Source organism: Thalassophryne amazonica, chromosome 12, assembly GCF_902500255.1.
Source record: "Thalassophryne amazonica chromosome 12, fThaAma1.1, whole genome shotgun sequence".
In the NCBI taxonomy this organism is placed as follows: Eukaryota; Metazoa; Chordata; class Actinopteri; order Batrachoidiformes; family Batrachoididae; genus Thalassophryne; species Thalassophryne amazonica.
This window is the reverse complement of record NC_047114.1, coordinates 31883240-31904767: the sequence shown is the minus strand read 5'-3', so window position 1 is coordinate 31904767 and position 21528 is coordinate 31883240. Positions and strand designations below refer to the sequence as shown.

Below are 21528 nucleotides of genomic sequence, written 5' to 3'. Positions count from 1 at the left end.
ACAGCAGGAATGTCAACCAGAGCTGTTGCTCGTGTCTTGAATGTTCATTTCTCTACCATAAGCTGTCTCCAAAGGCGTTTAAGAGAATTTGGCAGTACATCCAACCAGCCTCACAACCGCAGACCACGTGTAACCACACCAGCCCAGGACCTCCACATCCAGCATGTTCACCTCCAAGATCATCTGAGACCAGCCACTCGGACAGCTACTGAAACAATCGGTTTGCATAACCAAAGAATTTCTGCACAAACTGTCAGAAACCGTCTCAGGGAAGCTCATCTGCATGCTCGTCGTCCTCATTGGGGTCTCGACCTGACTCCAGTTCGTCGTCGAAACCGACTTGAGTGGGCAAATGCTCACATTCACTGGCGTTTGGCACGTTGGAGAGGTGTTCTCTTCACGGATGATGCGAAGGAGATGTGTTGCACTGCATGAGGCAAATGGTGGTCACACCAGATACTGACTGGTATCCCCCCCCTCCCCCCCCCCCCCAATAAACAAAACTGCACCTTTCGAGTGGCCTTTTATTGTGGCAGTCTAAGGCACACCTGTGCACTATCTGGTGTCTAATCAGCATCTTGATATGGCACACCTGTGAGGGTGAGATGGATTATCTCAGCAAAGGAGAAGCTGCTCACTATCACAGATTTAGACTAGTTTGTGACAATATTTGAGAGAAATGGTGATATTGTATATGTGGCAAAAGTTTTTAGATCTTTGAGTTCATCTCATACAAAATGGGAGCAAAATCAAAGTGTTGCGTTTATATTTTTGGTGAGTATAAATTTTATATCGACATTAAGAGGGGCATGATCTGGGATGATAATTGGATGATACTTTGAGGACGTCACCCTGGGTATTAAAGAACTATGAATGAAAAAGTCATTCATAGTTGACTTTTTAACCATTCGTAAAAAATTATGGCTGACAAGTAGCTGCATAATCTATTGCACAAAAATATAAGACGCTTGGACCATACAGGCTTTATATCACTGAGGAAGGCAACCTAAATTAACACATTAATTCACTTTTGTCTCCAATAGTCCCTACAGAACCTCAGGATCACAAGTAAGGAAATGGAGTTTGACACATGAGCTAGAAATCTGACACTTCTGCAGGTCTGCACTCCATCAGTTGACCTCACAGACTATTTGACCAAGCAGGAAGCCATTACTCTAAAATGGAAAATGTTTACAGTTCATCACCAAGGCAAAGGCTGAGCCTTTTGTTCATGCTAATCTGGGGTGAAGGGTGTGTACGACATGCATATTGATGGTGTCTTGTGCCATCAGGAAACATGCTAAGAATTTTTTTTTTTTCTCCCTGGAAATAAACATTGTGCTGGATTTCAGACAAGATTATGTGGCTTTTTTATTAATACAGACTTCCTTTCATTGGAAAAAAAAACACAACTGTGGCTTTGAATGGATTACAGGAATTTACATAAGAATATAAGTGATTTTTTTACTATAAGGTATGTTACTGATATTTTACCCGTGATTTTCAAAATGCATGCTTAGCTGTGGTTTCTGAAATGCTTTATCAGTCTTTTCAGTCCAGTTTAATTGTTCTGAGTAATGCATGATTCGGTTTACAATTAAAGGAAAGTCATATTGTGTTATTTCAACATTATTGGTGAGAGTTGTTAAATTAAAGTCTGAATCAAGGATAATTAAATATGTGCTTCTTTTGAGATTTTTTTTTTTTTTTTTTTTTTTTTTTTTGCAAGAGATGCTGAAAATGCATCATTAGATGCAAAATTAATTTGGTTCTGGGCCCCATGGGCCCATAGACCCCCATTCCTCGGATTTCACAAAAGCATGAAGTTAAAGGAATTGTCTGTAGACCTCTGAGACAGGATTGTCTCGAGGAACAAATGGGGAGGATACAGAATCATTTCTGTTGCTTTGAAGGTCCCAATGTGCACAGTCAACTCCATCATCTGTAAGTGGAAAGTTCAGACCCACCAGGAGTTTTCCTTGAGCTGGCCACCCATCTAAACTGAGCAATCAGGGGAAAAGGGCCTTAGTCAGGGAGGTGACCAAGAACCTGATGGTCTGTCAGAGCTCCAGCATTCCTCTGTGGAGAGAGGAGAACCTTCCAGAAAGACAACCATCTCTGCAGCAATCCACCAATCAGGTCTGTATGGTAGAGTGGCCAGACATAAGCCACTCCTTAGTAAAAGGAACATGGCAGCCCCCCTGGAGTTTTGTCAAAAGGCATCTGAAGGGACTCCTCAGACCATGAGAAACAAAATTTCTCTGGTCTGGTGACACAAAACATTGAACTCTTTGGCATGAATGCCAGGTGTCAAGTTTGGAGGAAACCAGGCACCATCCCTACAGTGAAACATGGTGGTGGTGCAGCATCATGCTGTGGCGATGTTTTTCAGCGGCAGGGACTGGGAGACTAGTCAGGATGGAGGGAAAGAGGAATGCAGGAATGTACAGAGACATCCTGGTTGAAAACCTGCTCCAGAGTGCTCTTGACCTCAGACTGGGTGCAACGGTTCATCTTTCAGCAGGACAATGGCCCAAAGCACATAGCCAAGATATCAAAGGAGTGGCTTCAGGGCAACTCTGTGAATGTCCTTGAGTCTCCCAGCCAGAGGCCAGACCTGAATCAAATTGAACATCTCTGGAGAGATCTGAAAATTGCTGAAAATCCCCATCCAACCTGATGGAGCTTGAGAGGTGCTACAAAGAGGAATGGGCAAAACTGCCCAATGATAGGTGCGCCAAGCTTGTGGCATCATATTCAAGAAGACTTGAGGCTGTAACTCACTGCTTTAATGTTTCCCATAATCTCTCTGGCGGCCCCCTGTGCTTCCCAGAATGCATCACGGTGCCAGCAGAGTTCCAGCATTCCAAAGCCATGTAAACAATGGCTAGCAAGGATGTGGATGTGGTCAATTCAGCAAGTTCACGAGCGATTATGATGATGACAAGTTCTCCCAGGTTGAGTGGGTTATCTAGCAGAGGTATAGCACATGTGATGAACTTCTGCTGTGCCCCAATGTTGTCTTGTTCTCCATACTTCAAAAGATGCGTTTACATTGTGACGAAACCGGAATGCTGCTGAACCAACCCCTCGCTAAGTCACAGGCTGCGAGACAGCATGAAATTCACAACTGCAAAACAGCGAATTGCTACAAAAGGTGCATCAACAAAGTATTGAGCAAACGGTGTGAATACTCATGTACATGTGATTTCTTTCTCTTTTTTTTTTTATTAAAACTATGGGGTGTTGTAAGTAGAATTTTGAGGGGGAAAAAATTAATTTACTCCATTTTGGAATAAGGCTGTAACATAAAAAAGAGAAGCACGGTGAGTACATCCAGATGCACTTTATATCCACCTCTCCAGGCTAGACTCAACCGGCTCTCTCTATGTCATCTGCAAACATAGTCCATGGAGAGTCCTGTCTGATCTCATCCATCAACATGCCTATCACCACTGTGAACAAGAAAGGACTCAAAGCCGATCCTCGGTGTAATCCCACCCCCACTTTGAACGAGTCTGTCATTCCTATTGCGCATCTCACCACTGTCACACTCCTTGTAACATGTCCCGCACTACCCTCACACACTTCTCTGCCACTCCAGACTCCTCAGACAATACCACAACTCTTCTCTTGGCACCCTCTCATAAGCTTTCTCTTAATCCACAAATACACAATGTAACTCCTTCTGGCCTTCTCTATACTTCTCCATCAGTATTCTCAGAGCAAACATTGCATCTGTAGTGCTATTTCTCGGCATGAAGCCATATTGCTACGCACAGATCTTCACCTGTTTTCTAAGTCCAGCTTCTCCTACTCTTTCCCATAATTTCATGCTGTGGCTGATCATCTTTATGCCTCTGTAGTTACTGCAGCTCTGCACATCACCCTTGTTCTTAAAAAATATGAACCAGCACACTTTGTCTCCACTCCTCAGGCATCCTCTCACTTTCCAAGATTTTATTAAACTATCTGGTTAGAAGCTCTACTGCCACCTCTTCTAGACATTCCTATGCCTCAACTGGAATGTCACCACCAGGTCTCCTTGTCTTCCTTCCACTGTCCAGTTGTCACACCATGTACCTTCTTAGCTGTCTTCCTCACCACATCTGCAGTACTTTTCCAGTTATCCAAAATTGCTTCCCCTCCAACCAGTGCCTTTCTCACCTGCTCACTAAATTTCACAGAACAATCTTCCTCCTTCTAAAGTCATCATACAAGCCACCATCCGATTCCTTCTAGCTGCACTCTCTCCTGCCACCACCTTACAGTCTCCAATTTCTTTTAGCTTCCATCTCCTACAAAGAATGTAGTCCACCTGGGTTCACCTTCCTCCATTCTTATAGATCACCCTGTATTCCTCCCTTTTCTTAAAGTAGGCATTCACCACAGCCTGTTCCATCCTTTTGCAAAATCAACTACCATCTGTCCTTCCACATTCCTGTCCGTGATACCCTATCTACCCATTACTTCTTCAACACCACTGTTCCCTTCACCAACATGCCCATTGCAGTCTGTTCCTATTACCACTCTTTCATGCTTGGGCACACTGTCCACCACCTCATCTAAGTCACTCCAGAAATCTTCTTTCTCTATCTCCCAACCTACCTGTGGGGCATATGCACTGATGATATTCATTATCAAACCTTCAATTTCAGACACTCAATCTCCAACACACTCTTAACATGCTCTTCCTTTAAAATGACCCAACACCATTTCTCTTCCTAACTATACCATGATACAATTACTTGAACACACTGCCTATGTTCCTAACCTTACTTCCCCTTCCACTTGGTCTCTTGCACACACAATATATCTACCATTCTCCTCTCCATCATGTCAGCCAGCTCTCCTCTTTACCAGTCATACTGCCAAGATTCACAGTTCCAACTCTCACTTCCACCCTTCTAGTTTTCCTCTTCTCTGGCTGTCTCTGGACACATTTTCCTCCTCTTCTTCGGCCAGCAATACCCCAATTTCCTCCAGCACCCTGATGGGCAACAGCACCGGTCATTGTTAACTCAGTAACTCAGGCCTCGACCGATCCGATATGGAAATTTGATTTATACTCTGTGTGGTTTGGTTGGCTTCTTTTACACAGGATGCCCTTCCTGGCGCAACCCTAGAGATTAATTTATCCAGGCTTGGAACTGGCACTCAGAGTGGCTGCATACCCCATGTGACTGAGATTTGACAAACTTTAAGGGGAGGTGATGGTCTAGTGGTTAAGCATTAGGCTTCCGACCAGAGAATCCTTGGTTCAAAACCCAGCCAGATCAGAAAATCACTTAGGGCTCTTGGGCAAGGTCCTTAATCCACTAGTTGCTCCTGGTGTGTATTAAGCGCTTTGCATGGCAGCACCCTGACATCAGTGTGTGTGTGAGTACGTCTGTATGAATGCAAAGCATAATTGTAAAGTGTGTGTGTGTGTGTGTCTGTATGAATGCAAAGCATAATTGTAAAGTGCTTTGAGCTTCTGATGCAAATGGAAAAGCACTATATAAATGCAGTCCATTTATGGTTACAACGCCCTGCCACCTTCTACTCTCCTCAGGCATCCGGGCTTGCGGGACGCTGCACACCCATGTGGCTTGAGTTATTTGTATTTCTTCATAACTGATGTTAATGCAGTCCAAAACATATTCACTTGGTAATGTTCATGTATCCATCCTCTGACTTTTCTCAAGAAAACTGGCAATAAAACAGATTTTTTAGGTGAGTTATAGCAAAGGGGACCATCACTTATGCATCATCTTGGTTTTGATACTTTAATTTATATCAAGTTGTAGAGAGCTGCTTTCGGTTCGAGTTTAAAGAGAATAATTTTAGAAATTTTAATACAGAGAAGCCTGAATTACCTGTTTAAAATGGCATAAACAAATTAAAATGTGTACAAGCCCAAGGGAGGCAAGACACTGTAGTTTGTTTATTCACTGTCGGTGTTTTTATTATTTATTTTGCTGCTAGGAAACTAAAATGGAATGCTCGTGGATCACTTTGAACTTTTGAAAAATTTCTTGATTTTTCATATGACCACACGTGAAATTAAACACAAGCTTATTGAGAAATGATACACGTTTTAATCAGGGACTGTCACTACACTGTATAATTTTAGCGTTTCTAAATCTGTAGCATCTCTAAATAATGTTAATATATTTTGAACACTTACCTCTGACTTGGTGACTGTGAAATAATAAAAGTCTCGAACACAAGGAGCCCGTCCAGAGATTTCAAACAAGGGTTCTGTTAAAAGAGACGCCATTGTTATTTGTTTACGTTGTCACAGCAACAGCACACCAGCCCCCCCCCCCCAAAAAATAAAAATTCAAAGCTCGATTGTAAATCTAAACACTACGGGACTAGCACTTATATAAACAAAGTGAAATTAAAAATATGGTTTGCTTTTGGTAGTTCTATTAGAGATCAAACTTTTTTTAAATGTTCCTTTAACTATAAGGCACTCGCAAACACTAAGGCACCAGAAAAAAATAGTAGCATTAAATATTAATATTCTGCACACTTAAATCCAAATGTTTCTTTAAATAAACTGAAAAATTTTAAAAACCTCACCTTGTTTAAGTCAATGTAATCATTTTCTCAGAAATTGCAGACACCTAAAAGAATTAAACAAATGTATTTTTTGTTTAAATATAATGTAACACTTTTTTTTCCCCCAGTGTTTCAGTGCAAATAAAAAGTACCCACAATTGCAGTGTACGCTGTATATTTACAAAGGGGCAGCGCAGCAGGACAGCTGAGCTACCAATAGTAGAACTGGATTCCTACTCATGTTACTGGAGTCCTTGCACACTTCTGCCACATTGTCCCAGTATACCTACCTGTAACTTTCGGGTACTGGCCTTGGCTGAGGAAGTGATGGATTGGTATCCTTCCAGGTTAAGTTGTAGACTCTGAACTCAACTGATTTACGACATAAAAAAAGGTAGTGGCGGGAATCCTCCATAACTGATCACAGGTGATAGACTGTGAATGTATGTCTCTATATGTTGGCCCTGTGAGAGATTGTATATATATATATATATATATATATATATATATAAAGCCAAGATGCTTTAAAAGTTTGAAGAAAGTATCCTGTAATTTACAGTGATAAGCAGTTCTTACCCATATGCGCCTTGGGGTGATGCAATTTGGTACTATATAAATAAATTTAAATAAGTTCATTACATCACCCCCCACCCAACACACATGCACAGTAAGTGAATAAAAATGTAACCATTGTGTGCATTTGCGTATCCAGGGGTTAGTGTTTGAAATGTTTGCCACCATTGTTACCAGTAAAATGCTCTATATAGTGCACTTTGGAAATAAAGGACACCAGAAAAAAACACACACACACACACACACACACACACACCACACACACACACACACACACACACACACACACACACACACACACACACACACACACACACACACAAATTTAACTTTAGTTAAAAATCTTTTAATTTATTTATACATATATTTATATATGTACACACATTTACTTGTCTAGACTTGTGAAGACAAGACAGAAATGGTCAAATTCCTTGGTCGTTGGTGGTCCAAAAGAGACATTCCTTCACTGATCCAGTAATGGCAACGGCTAAACTCTCATGTTATACAAAACTATAGGGAGCTCAGTGTTTCTACGCAGCCTCTACTTTCCAAAAAACATTTTACTCAGAAAGCAAAGCTGACATATCATAGGAGTGTGAATATAAGAAGCCTTACAAAGACATTGTACTTTTAAATATTTCTAAACAGGGTCTGATCATTCAAAAGACAAAATTTGACGAGTTACTTAACGGTAATCCAAATTGAGTCACACAAAACCTAAACCTTTCAACAGTCTTAACATTCATGTATTTACCGCACCCTTAAGAATGTAGTGAATATCCAATATTTTTCCACCGGCATAACAGCAATCCCAGAGATCACAGAGGACTTACACCAGTTTTTATAGACCCACCAGTGGTTACAGTGGAAAGAAGTATGTATTCTTCCTCAATCCTCATCTCTTTAAACAACTTGTCCTAAAGAAGACGATTGCCTCCAAAACTCTTTGACTGTAAACATCTGTAGACAGAATGACAACTTGGGGATTGTAAATTTGTTTGTTTTTTTTACCCTAAATTTAATCCATGCTCTTAATTTTAAATGTAATATTTAACTGCTTAGAACCCTGTCACACCTTGACAATTTAGCCAGCATATGCTGACAGCCCAGTTTCCAACAAGCGATCTGGGTCAGAACACTTAAGTCTGGCTTGGCTTGCATTTCTGCCACTGGCAGAAACCTATTGTTTGGCAGGCAGAGCACTTAGATGTTGACAAACATGTCATCCAGCGCACGTATGCATTTGCGGAGCCTCTCCCCTCTACACGGAGGCCAAAGTAATTTTAATTTATTTTTGTCTTGGTGGATTATGGGATTTATTTTCATCTTGTGCAGAATACTGAAGAATCAACAGATGCCTGTGGCAAACACTAACGTGAATTAATGAGGCACCATGACTCTTTCAACTTTTAAAATATGTAAATTTCTTATTGTGGCACAATTGCTGGCATCTTCTCGTTCAGGCTGAGAAACGCAACGGGAGAAGACAAACAGAGAGGGACTTCTTTAAAAATGCTATGTTGTTTTCAGACACAAGGAACTGAAGTATTTCAGACATCATTTTACAAAATCAGGACACTATGTGGATAAGTTTTCGTCAGGCTGTGATGACGAATCTGACTGAAACAAACAGGATAAGATTAAGGCATAATATTTACTAAATGTGAATGGTTTTAATATTTGAAACAGCCTGAATTGTTCGCATGACGACTGCAGCTTTCAGTTGTTCAGCCAATCAATGGACAGCATCAACGGACGTATTTTGACTTATGAGTAACTTACAAGAAATGTCACCAATGGCATAACTTACCTACAATTTATGGTCTGCATATGCAGGACGTAGGAGTCATATGCTAGCATGCATCAAAAACAGCGTGCATGCGCAAACTTTTTCAGCGTACTATGACGTATACCAGTGTGCTTCCATGTACTCTTATCTTACCCATAACCTATTAGACGCACGCTGGCTAAATCATCAAGGTGTGACAGACCTGTTAGCAAGTATACCATTTTCAAAGGTTGACAGGCAAGTTATTTTAAGTTAAGGGCACTATTCACTTTTAGGAATAGCACTCTGCATCTGTTAATTAAGGACATATCTTATAGTTGGTGCCAGTACAGTAGCATGAATACTAGTTTTTAAATCCCTTTTTAAAGATAAAATACCTCTCCCCGTTACTTAAAACCAGAAATCATGGATCTGAATGGAACCCTGTTAATAATATTAAACTGCATACTCTTACATAGACAGTTTGTAGTGGTTTCTTTTTCTATAAGGTGTGTGTATACTCACCTTTGTTTATATAATGTACTTAATTGTGATAACAAATGATGATATGCACAGATTTTTACAGTTAGACAAAAAATAAAAAGCATATAATGTCCTGAATATAGTCCAAACTGTACACCCTGTAACAGTCCTGCAGCCTTTAATAAAGTCCTTGTACTCCTTCATAGTGTTGTAAACCTTATGGGGAAAATAAGGGGGGGCGGGGGGGTGCTAGGGAGAGTGAAAAAAAGTACTGCCACAAATTGCTGTATTGAATATGTGCTGCATGCTTCCCTCTAGTGGTGAGGACTGAGAACTGTGCTACAGGAAGGGGTTGGTGGAACTCCCTGAAGGGAATGAGCCAGCTCCAGCTGGGGCTCCTGCCTGAAAAAGGAGAAGGCAGCATAAGAAAAAAACAACTATGATACCGCTATTAACACATGTGTTTTAATGTAAAACAGTTTCTAATGAGTGAATAACTGAAATCAAACACTTTGACTGTTATTGTAAAATGCATGATCTTTCTAAAAGTACATCATTTAATCCAAAATTTAAAAGTTGGGAAACAAAAGACATTGCATGCTCACCACAAAAGGGTTATTGGACATGCCAGGGCCAGCCATGGGCTGTCCAAAGGGGGTCATGGAGGGCTTGGTCTGACCATAGACTGGGAAAGCAGGGCCTATGGGTGACACAGGGAATGGGATTTACAACAGACTGAACCATGACCCTAGTCTTCATATGTCACTTAATACTCAACTCAAGCTTTATTTCTAAAGCATGTTTAAAATGACAGCAATCGACCAAAGTGCTGTACGCACGCACGCGCACACACACACACACACACACACACACAACAAATCCACTATGCTGTCTGGAGGCTGTCAGCAGGACGAAAGAATGAAAAGCTGGGCTAATTTCTGACGTGATTTTTTTTCGCTGCACTGAGGACGTATACAGTTTTTTTTTGGCTTTGCCTCGATGTATGGTATGTTCCAGCTTTCACCTCAAGAAATATTCGTACCACTGAACTCAAACATTCATTATATGTATAATATGCGTGTCCCACGTTAATAAACCATCTCTATTCAAATTTGTGTTCGTACTACATTGTGATACTCAAAAAGAGTTAATACAACTGAATGCCTCTATCATCTTGATGTGACAGTTTGTACATGTACAGGGGAGCTTGATTAAAAAAAAAAAATCCAAAGCTGATGATGCCGTATAGAGATTCCCAACCCCCCAAAACACTGGATTTTTGACCGACTTGAATGCGACCCATACTTTTGGACCTTCATTCTCCCACATCAATTGTAAGTGGCACAGTATAAGCGATTTAATAGTTACCACTGCATGCATACAAAGCTTCGCCTTGAACTTCCACTTCACAGGTCACGCGGTATAAACAAGATATTGAGCACATGCAAAACACTGAAAATTCAACAAATTCCATTGCAAAACCACATCGTTGTATGTCGCAACCTCCATCACACACCCAGTGTGGTCTGGCTGGGTTTTGCACTTTGCCCCTCTTTGCACAGTGGTTTCTAATGTCACAATTGTTATAGGGCTTTTGAATTTTCTGGGTATATTACTAAGGTTTGTAATCTGACTTTTTCAATCTTTTAGCCTGTTTTATGGCAGTTTTTTTCCCATGAGTTTTAATTTATTTTATCTGTGATTTTTTTTCTATATCTGTTTTATTGTGTTGTCTCTGTCATTTTGCACTGCTCTGCAGCTGTTGTAGCACTTTTGCTCAAGCAAAATTTCCCTGCAGGGACAATAAAGTATATTTTATTGATCTGATTGGACAGATTTCCTTGTTTCAAACCACTTTGTGTTAAACTGTCAATTAACACCATTGATGAAATGTTTATATTTAACCAACTTGTAAATCTGTGGGTTTTCGAGATGGACAAAAATTTACTTCATTGAAAGATGCGTTTGGAACAGCACTATAGTATTAAAACAGAAAGCTCTGATGGCACCTTAAAAGTTAATGTTTTGTGAGGTTATATATTAACTCCTCAAGTATATCTACATTTACCTGACTGAAATTGGGCGACCCTCTGCACACACACACACACACACACACACACACAAAAAAAAAAAAAAATATATATATATATATATATATATATATATATATATATATATAATAATCCATCTCTTGCTGTCCTTATTAAAGATTTAATAAATAAATAATCCACTCAGTTTATGGTCTGTCTCTTACAGTCAACATGTGAATGCTGCATAAGTGGTGTTTGCACTTGTGTGTATCCTTTTAAAAATGTGGATTAACACACACACACACACACACACACACAAAAGGTGAGCCAAGCCCCAGTTTGTCAGATTGCACATAAGAGTGAAAAGACTTATGCGAGTTGTCAGACTGTGTCCCAGAGCTTTTACAGAGCAGCGCCCTAAAGTAGGGATGCACTGATCCACATTTTTTCACTTCTGATCTGATACCTCGATTTGTATGTCTGCCAATACCAATATTATTCTGATACCAGAGCTCTGTTTGCTTTATTATTATTATTATTATTATCATCATTACTGTTGATTTTATATGAGGATATTTTGTATTTGTATACAGCTTCATGATTAAGTGGTATAGAGAAGGATTTTCTTGAAAAGACCTGAATGTTCAGCTACAATTTGCCAGATGGTACATCTAAGATGCAAGCCTAGATATTATGTTTTGGTGAAAGAATTAAGTACATTTATTTATTGTTGGGTCAGTGGCTGAAGTTTTATCTCTTCAACACTAGATAGCACATCCGCTCCGAGAAGTGTTTTCAGGACAGGCACGGAGCTCTTTTCCTCATTTCTAAAATGCAACAAAAAACACCAACAAAATAAATAAGTACTTAATTTACTCATATTTGAAGTCAGTCTGAATAAATTGTTGTACCCTGGCTGATTTCATTTTTCTGCTCCGGCAAAAAAAAAAATCCTTGCATTTTGTGGTGCTTTCTCAAACATTTGATTCAGGTTGCAACGGAGCATCCGCCTCTTGGTGCAAAGGCTTTGCAAACATTTCGCGTTGCTGTCTTGGCTTTGCAGTGTTCAGCTAACATGTCAGTGACAGAGCTCCTCAATGCTCGCCTGTTAGCTGTCTGCTAACTGCGGAAGAGACTCGAACGGAGGTGTGTCACATTACAGCGCTCCATCTCAGTGAGAGACACACCTCCGTTCATAACCCCCCCCCCCCCCCCCCCGAATATTCTGCAGCAAAGCAGCACTTGTTGTTGCAGGTGTTTCACAGAGTTTTCCTATATCAGATAACTCCACAGGTTGCATTGAAAATTTCCCATCTGTGAATTGCATTGGTATTAGAAGCCGATACAGATATTGGATCAGATCGGCCTCATCCTTACCCTAAATAACTTGTTTCTTAAGTGCAATCTTTCATCACTGTGTAGCAGCCTGCACTGACGAGTTATACTTTACTGCCAACAATTTTAAAAAATACTCTTGTACAGAATTCTAAATACAGAGGGCCATCATGTGAATAGAATTAATAAATTTGCATCTTGTAAATATGACAGAGAGGTACTGCACAGACAGAACAGGGTAAAATGACACAGGGAACAGTGGAACAACACTAACCATTAGACTGAGGGTGATATGCCCCAGGTTGAGAATAAGGGATAGGGACCTGGCCAGGGAATTGCTGCTGGAAGTTTCCGCTGAAACTGGTCGGAAGGCAGTAGGAAGATGCATTCCCAAAGCCGGCAGGCATGCTCATAGAGCCAGTACCAAATGACACTATGAAACACACACAGCAGGTGTGTACAGTGAATGGACGCACGCACACACACACAACACAACACGGGGGTTGAATAATCTCTAGCTATTTTGAAAAATCAACAGATATTTACCGATGTAACTAGGTGACATCAAAGTAACACACAGGTCAAATTAAAGACTCTACCTTAAACATAATAAATTTTAAAAGCACACACACACACACACACACACACACACACACACACACACACACACACACACACACACACACACACACACACACACACACACACACACCTGCAGCTGGAGCTCTGCCATTGGTCTGGAAAGGGTTGGTGGCCATCTCTGGAACAACAGCTGCAGCAACAAATGGATTTGTGGAAGGAACAGCTAAATAAAATACACAATTATGTTACAAAACAAGTCTTCAAACCACACTTAAAATGTATTCTGCAGTCAGTCACTGTGGAAACAACGGTAAGCGCTACCTCCAAAACCAGGCTGCACGCTCGGTAAGACGGGTGGATTCTGGGCTGGTGATGACCTGAGTACCGCTCCAAATATATTTCTGAAAACAAAGTGGCCTTATGAAAAATTCATGTTTCTTTTTAAACATATACAATCCACATGACAAAGCAGCCATTTCACCTAAATTTGACAGGATTCGTGGACTACCTCAGGCATAGGCTCCTGTGCCCCATCCACCCATGTCCCTTAAATGGGTTAAGTAAATGGATTTGTAGACTTTACTTTGGATTTAAAACACAAACACCTTCAGATATAATTACAGACAAACCTATAACAGAGTAACATATGCAACAAAACTATAAAGCTGAGTCAAAGTGCATTATTCTACACAACACAAGAGAAACAGCACCCTGAATTCAACTCATTCATGCAGCATTCCTGTATTTTCAGGTCATGACCCAGTATAGACGTTTCCCCAACTGTAGGGATCAGAATCAAGGGCAACACTGAGATGATTCCAAGGCTCGGGATTTTCACACTTGCAGATCAATTCTCAATTTAAATTAATTTTTTAAATTTGGAAAGTGCAGCTGTTAAGCACATCTTGTTTTGCTGCAGCTTAGTGGTGGGAGTCAGGGAACAGCATCCTAGATGCATCACTCAATCACGGGAGTCAGACAACCCCACTCATTCCAGGCTGTATTTGATGAGACAATCAGACAAGCCCAGAAAAATATTTTACATTCCTTTCATGTCTTTTTTCCCCTGAGTATCAGCACCTTCCTTCAGACAGACGCTACAGACTTCCACAGTACGGACACAATTTGACCAGCTCGCGCTTAGCTTAGGTTTGTGCGTTATACATCATATGGACAAAGTGAGGAACCTTGGGGTAATTCTTGATCCTACGTTGTCCTTTGACCTCCACATTAGAGACATTACGAGAACTGCTTTCTTCCATCTGCGAAACATAGTGAAGATTCTTCCCATCCTGTCTATGGCTGATGCTGAGACTCATTGCACTGTCCATGATTGCTGCCCAGAATGGCAAAATTAAAAGAGCTGCTCCATTTTTTAAAGGTTTCTTTCTAAAACACAGTTGTGTTCCAAATAATAGTAGCATGTTAAAACAATTGTCATCAGGAGATGACATATTCCCCAGTGCCCACAAACCAGTTGTTCAAAGGGTCAGGGGATCACCCGAGTACACCTTACATTAAATATGAATGAAACTGGTCAACTGGTTATAGAGATATCACAATAACAAGGGTGGCAATGACAATATCTTGAATATCTCACTCTGACCTTGAAATTGGCCCCAAGGTCACTGTAATCGACTGGTATTGGGGGATCACTCAAGTACATCCTTATGCCAAATATGAATGAAATTGGTCAACTGATTCTGGAGATATCATGCTAAAAATGGTGACAATGACAATATCTTGAATATCTTGCTGTGAACTTGAAATGGACCCCAAGGTCACTGTAATCAACTGGTGTTGGGGGGAATCACCCAAGTACACCCTTATGCCAAATATAAATGAAACTGGTCAACTGGTTCTTGAGATATCATGCTAAGAAGTGGAAAAACGGATGGACAGCCAGTCGGAAATGCTGATAGTTATACCCCCCCCCCCCCCCCCCACCCATTTCATACCAGTGGAATAAAAAAGTGAATGAAGCTCAAAATTTGTATAATAGCTTTTATTTCCATGCACACAAATGCATTAGAAACACTGTACATTCTATTCCAAATCAAAAAATGAAGAAAAATTTATAGAATTTATTACTTTACAGAACGTGAAGAAAAAGGAGTACTAGGCTGTTCAAAAATAGCAGCGTTTGCACTTTTCTTTACAAACACAAGCATTTACTGTATAAATTGAAAACTGCTTGAAGATTAAACTTTCCTGTGAATCACTGAACTAATATTTACTTGTATAACCACCGTTTCTAAGAACTACTTCACATCTGTGTTGCATGGAGTCAACCAACTTCTGGCACCTGTGGTGGTTCCATCTTTCAACTCATGCAAATACTCTTACCACTGCACTCATCAACATTCATGATCTGTATATTGTATGATGCCTAAATGACTGTCAGTGTGCACTTAAGCATTGTTGGTATTTTATGGGTGAATGTGTTTGAGTGTTGAAGCTTGTGAGATATGCATGTTAACAGCAGATACCGTAAGTGTCCAAGGCAAACTGCCTTCGGGACAATAAAGTTCATCTTATGTCAGAGGAGCACAGATTCACATCGTGGCTTCTCATCCCTCTTTCTTCTCAATGTCCCCACAATACTGTGTCTGTACTTGTGCTTTAAAACTGCAGCTGAGATGTGGTATGTACAGAGTGAGACAGAGTGTTTGATGCTTATTAGATTGGAGTCTGACTAGTTTAAACTAATAAAACCGGTTGGCATGGGGAAAGTTCTATGTGAAATGAAAACAAACTACAACTGTTGAAGAAACAGCAGTGAGTAAAGAACAGCAACATGAATATGGAGAAAATAAAAAATAAAAATATGGACAAAAATAAACAATAAAAAATTCAAGCAAATAATGCAGTTTTGAGAATAGAAATTATGGAGTGAATTTACAGTTTTATGTAAAAGTTTGGGCACCCCTGATGATTTCCCTTTATAAATCATTGGTTGTTTGGATCAGCAATTTCAGTTAAATATATCATATAGCAGACAAACATAGTGATATTTGAGAAGTGAAATGAAGTTTATAGGATTTACAGAAAGTGAGCAATAATTCTTTAAACAAAATTATGCATAAATTTGGGCACCCCAACAGAAAAAATACATCAATATTTAGTTGATCCTCCTTTTTGCAGAAATAACAGCCTCTAAACACTTCCTATAGCTTCCAATGAGAGTCTGGATTCTGGCTGAAGGTATTTTGGATCATTCTTCTTTACAAAACATCTCCAGTTCAGTCAGGTTTGTTGGTTTCAGCGCATGGACAGCCCGCTTAAAATCACACCACAGATTTTCAATAATATTCAGGTCTAGGGACTGAGATGGCCATTCCAGAACGTTGTACTTGTTCCTCTGCATGAATGCCTTAGTAGATTTTGAGCAGTGTTTAGGGTCATTGTCTTGTTGAAAGATCCAGCCCCAGTGCAACTTCAACTTTGTCATTGATTCCTGAACATTGTTTTCAAGAATCTGCTGATATTGACTGGAATCCATGTGACCCTCAACTTTAACAAGATTCCCAGTACCTGCACTGGCCACACAGCCCCACAGCATGATGGACCCACCTCCAAATTTTACTGTAGGTAGCAAGTGTTTTTCTTGGAATGCTGTGTTCTTTTTCTGCCATGCATACCGCCCTTTGTTATGTCCAAATACCTCAATTTTAGTTTCATCAGTCCACAGCACCTTATTCCAAAATGAAGCTGGCTTGTTCAAATGTGCTTTAGCATACCTCAAGCAACTCTGTTTGTGGTGTGTACGCAGAAAAGGCTTCCTCTGCATTACTCTCACATCCAGCATCTCCTTGTGCCAAGTGCGCTGTATAGCTGAACGATGCACACAGACACTATCTGCAGCAAGATCATGTTGTAGGTCTTTGGAGCAAGTCTGTGGTTTGACTATGACTGTTCTCACCATCCTTCACTTCAGCTTATCTGAGATTTTTCTTGGCCTGCCACTTCGGGCCTTAACTGGTACTGTGCCTGTGGTTTACCACTTCCTCACTATGTTCCTCACAGTGGAAACTGACAGCTGAAACCTGAGATAGCTTTTTGTATCCTTCCCCTAAACCATGATGTTGAACAATCTTTGTTTTCAGGTCACTTGAAAGTTGTTTAGAGGCTCCCATGCCACTCATTAGAAAAGATGCAAAGAGGAGAAACATTTGTAAGTGGCCACCTTAAATACCCTTTCTCATGATTGGACTCATTTGTGTAAGGAGGTCAAGGATCAATGAGCTTACCAAACCAATTTTGTGTTCTAATAATTAGTGCTAAATGTATTCAACTCAATAAAATGACACGGGTGCCCAAATTTATGCACCTGCCTAATTTTGTTTAAATAATTATTGCACACTTTCTGTAAATACTAGAAACTTTATTTCACTTCTCAAATATCAGTGTGTTCGCCTGCTATATGATACATTTAAGATTCAGACAACCAATGATTTATAATGGAAAATCATGAAAATTATCAGGGGTGCCCAAACATTTGCATACAACTATATTTATTTATTTACTTGCCTTTTCAATGCAAGCAAATACATAAATAAATAATAAATCCAAAGTAGAAAAAAAAATCCAAGATAGAAAGAAAAAATATATAAATTTCAAGATTTTTTTTTTATATCTACTTTAAGGGCCACAACCGGAGCCAATTCAAGTTTTATCTCTCCAATGCGCAAGCTTGAAGGTCGCTTTATCATGTTTTCTCAACTGGAAGGGTAGGCAATGAGAATAAGGATTGTAATGTTTGCGTCATCATTGGCAACAACTTACTTTTTATCTCTCCAATGCGCAAGCTTGAAGGTCGCTTTATTGTTTTCTCAATTGGAAGGGTAGGCCTAACTAAGGGGGCAATTCATGAGTGATTTTCATCAGAAAGGCAACGATAGAGAACCTCAAGATTGTTCCATATTAATCGAGGATGAAGAGGGTTTTGTGTGCTAGTGGGTCCCTATCATACAGTCATACAGTGAGTGCTCTTATTATTTTTTCAATCCCTGCCCATTAAACAGCCCAAGTCTACTACTGTTTTGGCATTATGACACCCCTACAAAAAAAAAAAAAAAAATCCCAATGAACCCCAAAGTGATATTTTATAAGATTTTGATTTGTGTGACAACAGACTCTTGAATATCAAAGTGTCATTCACTTTACAATAACAAAAAGAGGGGGAGCAAACATGCTCACATATTTTGAAATTGAAACCATGATTTAAACAGCTTAAATCGATGACCTGTTGACAATGTTCTTTCTGAGTAAAATGCCAATACACATATTCACATGAAGATACCTGTGGAGGTGATCCAAGGATGTGCGAGACTTTTAAATTGTAGTGAACATTTATGAATGTTTGTCCAGTTCTCTTCCTCTCACTTTGTGTGTGTGTGTGTGTGTGTGTGTGTGTGTGTGTGTGTGTGTGTGTGTGTGTGTGTGTGTGTGTGTGTTCGCCTCTCACCCTTGCACATTGTTGCCTGTGGCAGCAGACGAACTGAGCTCATTGTCTAACTCAGCTAGAGCAGCATAGCGGTCCTCAGTGCACCCGCCTGTCTGTGACTGTGCAGGAACAGCACTGGACACTGACGGGATTGGAACACCTCCTCCTGCTGATGAAATGAAACAAGCAAACAAACATTAGTCAAAGATGAAGCTCCACGGCACAATGATGCACTCAAACATTAGCGGGCAGCATAGCAAAACAATTGTTCATTTTGTGAAATGCTATTAACCAATAATTTGCACCACTTTTTTACCAAAATTGGAGCAACTTTAACTTTTGACCCCTGTACAAACTGAAACTGATTTTTGTCACCATTTTTGCCGTTTTACCCCGTAACTGCAGAACATTCAGTCATAGATAGTCCAAACTATACCTTTTTGAAATCGTTATGATCAGACAAATAATGTGGTATAGTACATGATTGAAGCATTTTTAAATTTTGACCCCTGTGTAATTCTTCATTTGACCCCTGTAGCTCAATAGAGGTCAGCTCCAGGATGACTCCATATCTGAAAATAAACAGTTAATTTTTAGAATGTGTGCCAAATTCCATGCTTTTATCACAAAATGAACATTTTTTTCTGGAAATTTTAGCTCAGCTGCTCCACTACATGGCAAAAAGCAACACCATGACTTTGGGAGCCTCCTTGAACAAAATATGATGAAAAACCATTTGTTGCCAACATCAAAGCCCGTCTTAAGGTCTGCGTAGATGTCAAATACAAAAACACAATTATATAAACTTTGAAATAAGAATTGTCCCCCCCCCCCCCAAAGCCACCAAAACTGTTAAAGAAATACCCAGGTTCCCAGTCTGGGGTCTGAGCACACCCACCCCTTAGTGGGGCACCAAAGATCACAGGGGCTGCCTGAGGTTTTGTCTGTTTCGAGTTTCTCTAAATTACAGTCATAACAAGACTTACTTGACAATAAAAACTAACTAAAAATAAATTTCATAGGATAAACCAAAGATAAACTGGGGGGAGGGTGAACATGTCATTCATTTATGTATTTATTTGTCAACAATGTAATGAATCACTTTATTTTTTGGCGGCTGGGGGTGCATGGGCTCGGGCTGTACCTTTTTTGGCTACAAGTAAGGGTTTTAAGGATTTTATATATATATATATATATATATGTTATCACTGTTAAACATTTTTAGCTTTGTCTTCTTTCTCATGAGAACGGAGATGTGCTGTTTTGCACCTGTCTTAATGCAATCCTGAGAATTCAATTTTGTTTTAGCACTCTGGGGTCAATCTGAACTGGGAATGAAGGACTGGATGTACTTATTGTTATAACATAACTTTGTTTTCGTAGCCGCTAACGACTGGGAGTAAAAGAACTGAAGGTTGAATTTTGACTGATTGTGATGCTTAGTGTTCCAGGCAGATGCAAAACAGCTGATAACTGCAACAGACGAACGAGATGTGCTGACCTGAAGTGTTCTTCCTTACAGCTGCACTTGACGTATGCGTTTATGTTATGGGAAGAAACTTGTCTTGCGTCATTACCCCCACCCTTAGGACAAGTTTCTTGTTTATGTGATGAGGGCGTCTCTTAATAAAAAGAGCGGAAAAGCAGGCCAGACTTTAGTGTAGCCTTGGTGTACAGCCTGGCTGCACTCCGCGCCGTAATATTTGACTTTCTGTCTCACTGGTGTTTCTTGACTCTGTTTGTCTTGTTAAAGGTTTAAAAATGTTTGGAGGAGAAAATACCCAACATTGACTGGGGGCTCGTCCGGGATCTGAACCCGGGACCTCTCGCATGGCAGGCGAGAATTCTACCACTGAACCACCAGGGAGGCCGCCAACACACGCTGTATCTTACAGTGATGTATCCACGTTGATCTCTCCGCTATCTTTACTGCAGTTGGTGTTGGCGCATTTTGTTAATACAATAGTGCAATACGAAGGAGAAGCGCTACAGGTCAATCTCAAAACTCATTGCGCTTATCATCCACACAGTGCCGGATTAGTGGAAAGGACAAAGGGCACAATAAAAATAAGATTAAGGAAATGTATAGAAGAGACAAAACGAACCTGGATTGAATGTTGGACCTAGTAAAATTGTATATGAGAATAACACCAACACCATCAGGGTTAACACCATTTGAGATACTTTATGGACGACCATATCGTCTACCAATTTTGACATGGATACTAAAACAGCAGATGAGGAACAAACATTAGCAAATTTTATGAAAAAGACATTAACACAGAAAGAGATAACTTAAACACATTTACTGCCGAATAATTTTGATCTTCCACAGGACGGCCTTCCAGTAGTCTAGCCAGGAGACTGGGTGTTCATCAGAGTGATTAAGAGGAAGAACTGGTCCAGTCCTCGTTGGGAAGGTCTATACCGAGTGCTGTTAACAACACCAACTGCAGTAAAGATAGCGGAGAGATCAACGTGGATACATCACTGTAAGATACAGCGTGTGTTGGCGGCCTCCACAGTGTAAGGGGAAGTCTGGCTACAAAGGGAGTCTATTTAATTAGCAATAGATTGTCTCAATGCCAGTGAAGCAGGGAGATCCTTGCACTATTAGGTGAGGTGGTTAACAACACTGTATCCTAGCAATCATGACTGAACTACAGCAGACCCCGGAGCGGCGTGCTCAGCGCCGCCGCTGCCGGACTGTTGGTAGGGCAGCCGGTTGTGTTGTGATCTTAGTGTGTTTCGTGCTCCTCGGA

General features: G+C 40.3%; 1 protein-coding gene across 3 annotated transcripts in view; it reads right to left on the bottom strand.

Annotated features, from left to right (window-relative positions):
• Positions 1 to 9393: 9393 nt before the first annotated feature.
• Positions 9394 to 21528, bottom strand: part of agfg1b (ArfGAP with FG repeats 1b) — a 41093-nt gene continuing 28958 nt past the window's right edge. For 2 of the 3 annotated variants that reach the window (XM_034183955.1, XM_034183956.1), the window contains 6 exons: positions 18788 to 18932; positions 13642 to 13721; positions 13451 to 13543; positions 13013 to 13171; positions 9979 to 10073; positions 9394 to 9775 (listed from right to left, as the gene is read on the bottom strand). In XM_034183955.1, coding sequence (XP_034039846.1) covers positions 9713 to 9775; positions 9979 to 10073; positions 13013 to 13171; positions 13451 to 13543; positions 13642 to 13721; positions 18788 to 18932 — 635 coding nt within the window. In that variant the 3' untranslated portion in view covers positions 9394 to 9712. Of the gene's footprint in view, positions 9776 to 9978; positions 10074 to 13012; positions 13172 to 13450; positions 13544 to 13641; positions 13722 to 18787; positions 18936 to 21528 lie in introns of all 3 variants that reach the window. The other variant, XM_034183954.1, reaches the window with a different exon arrangement.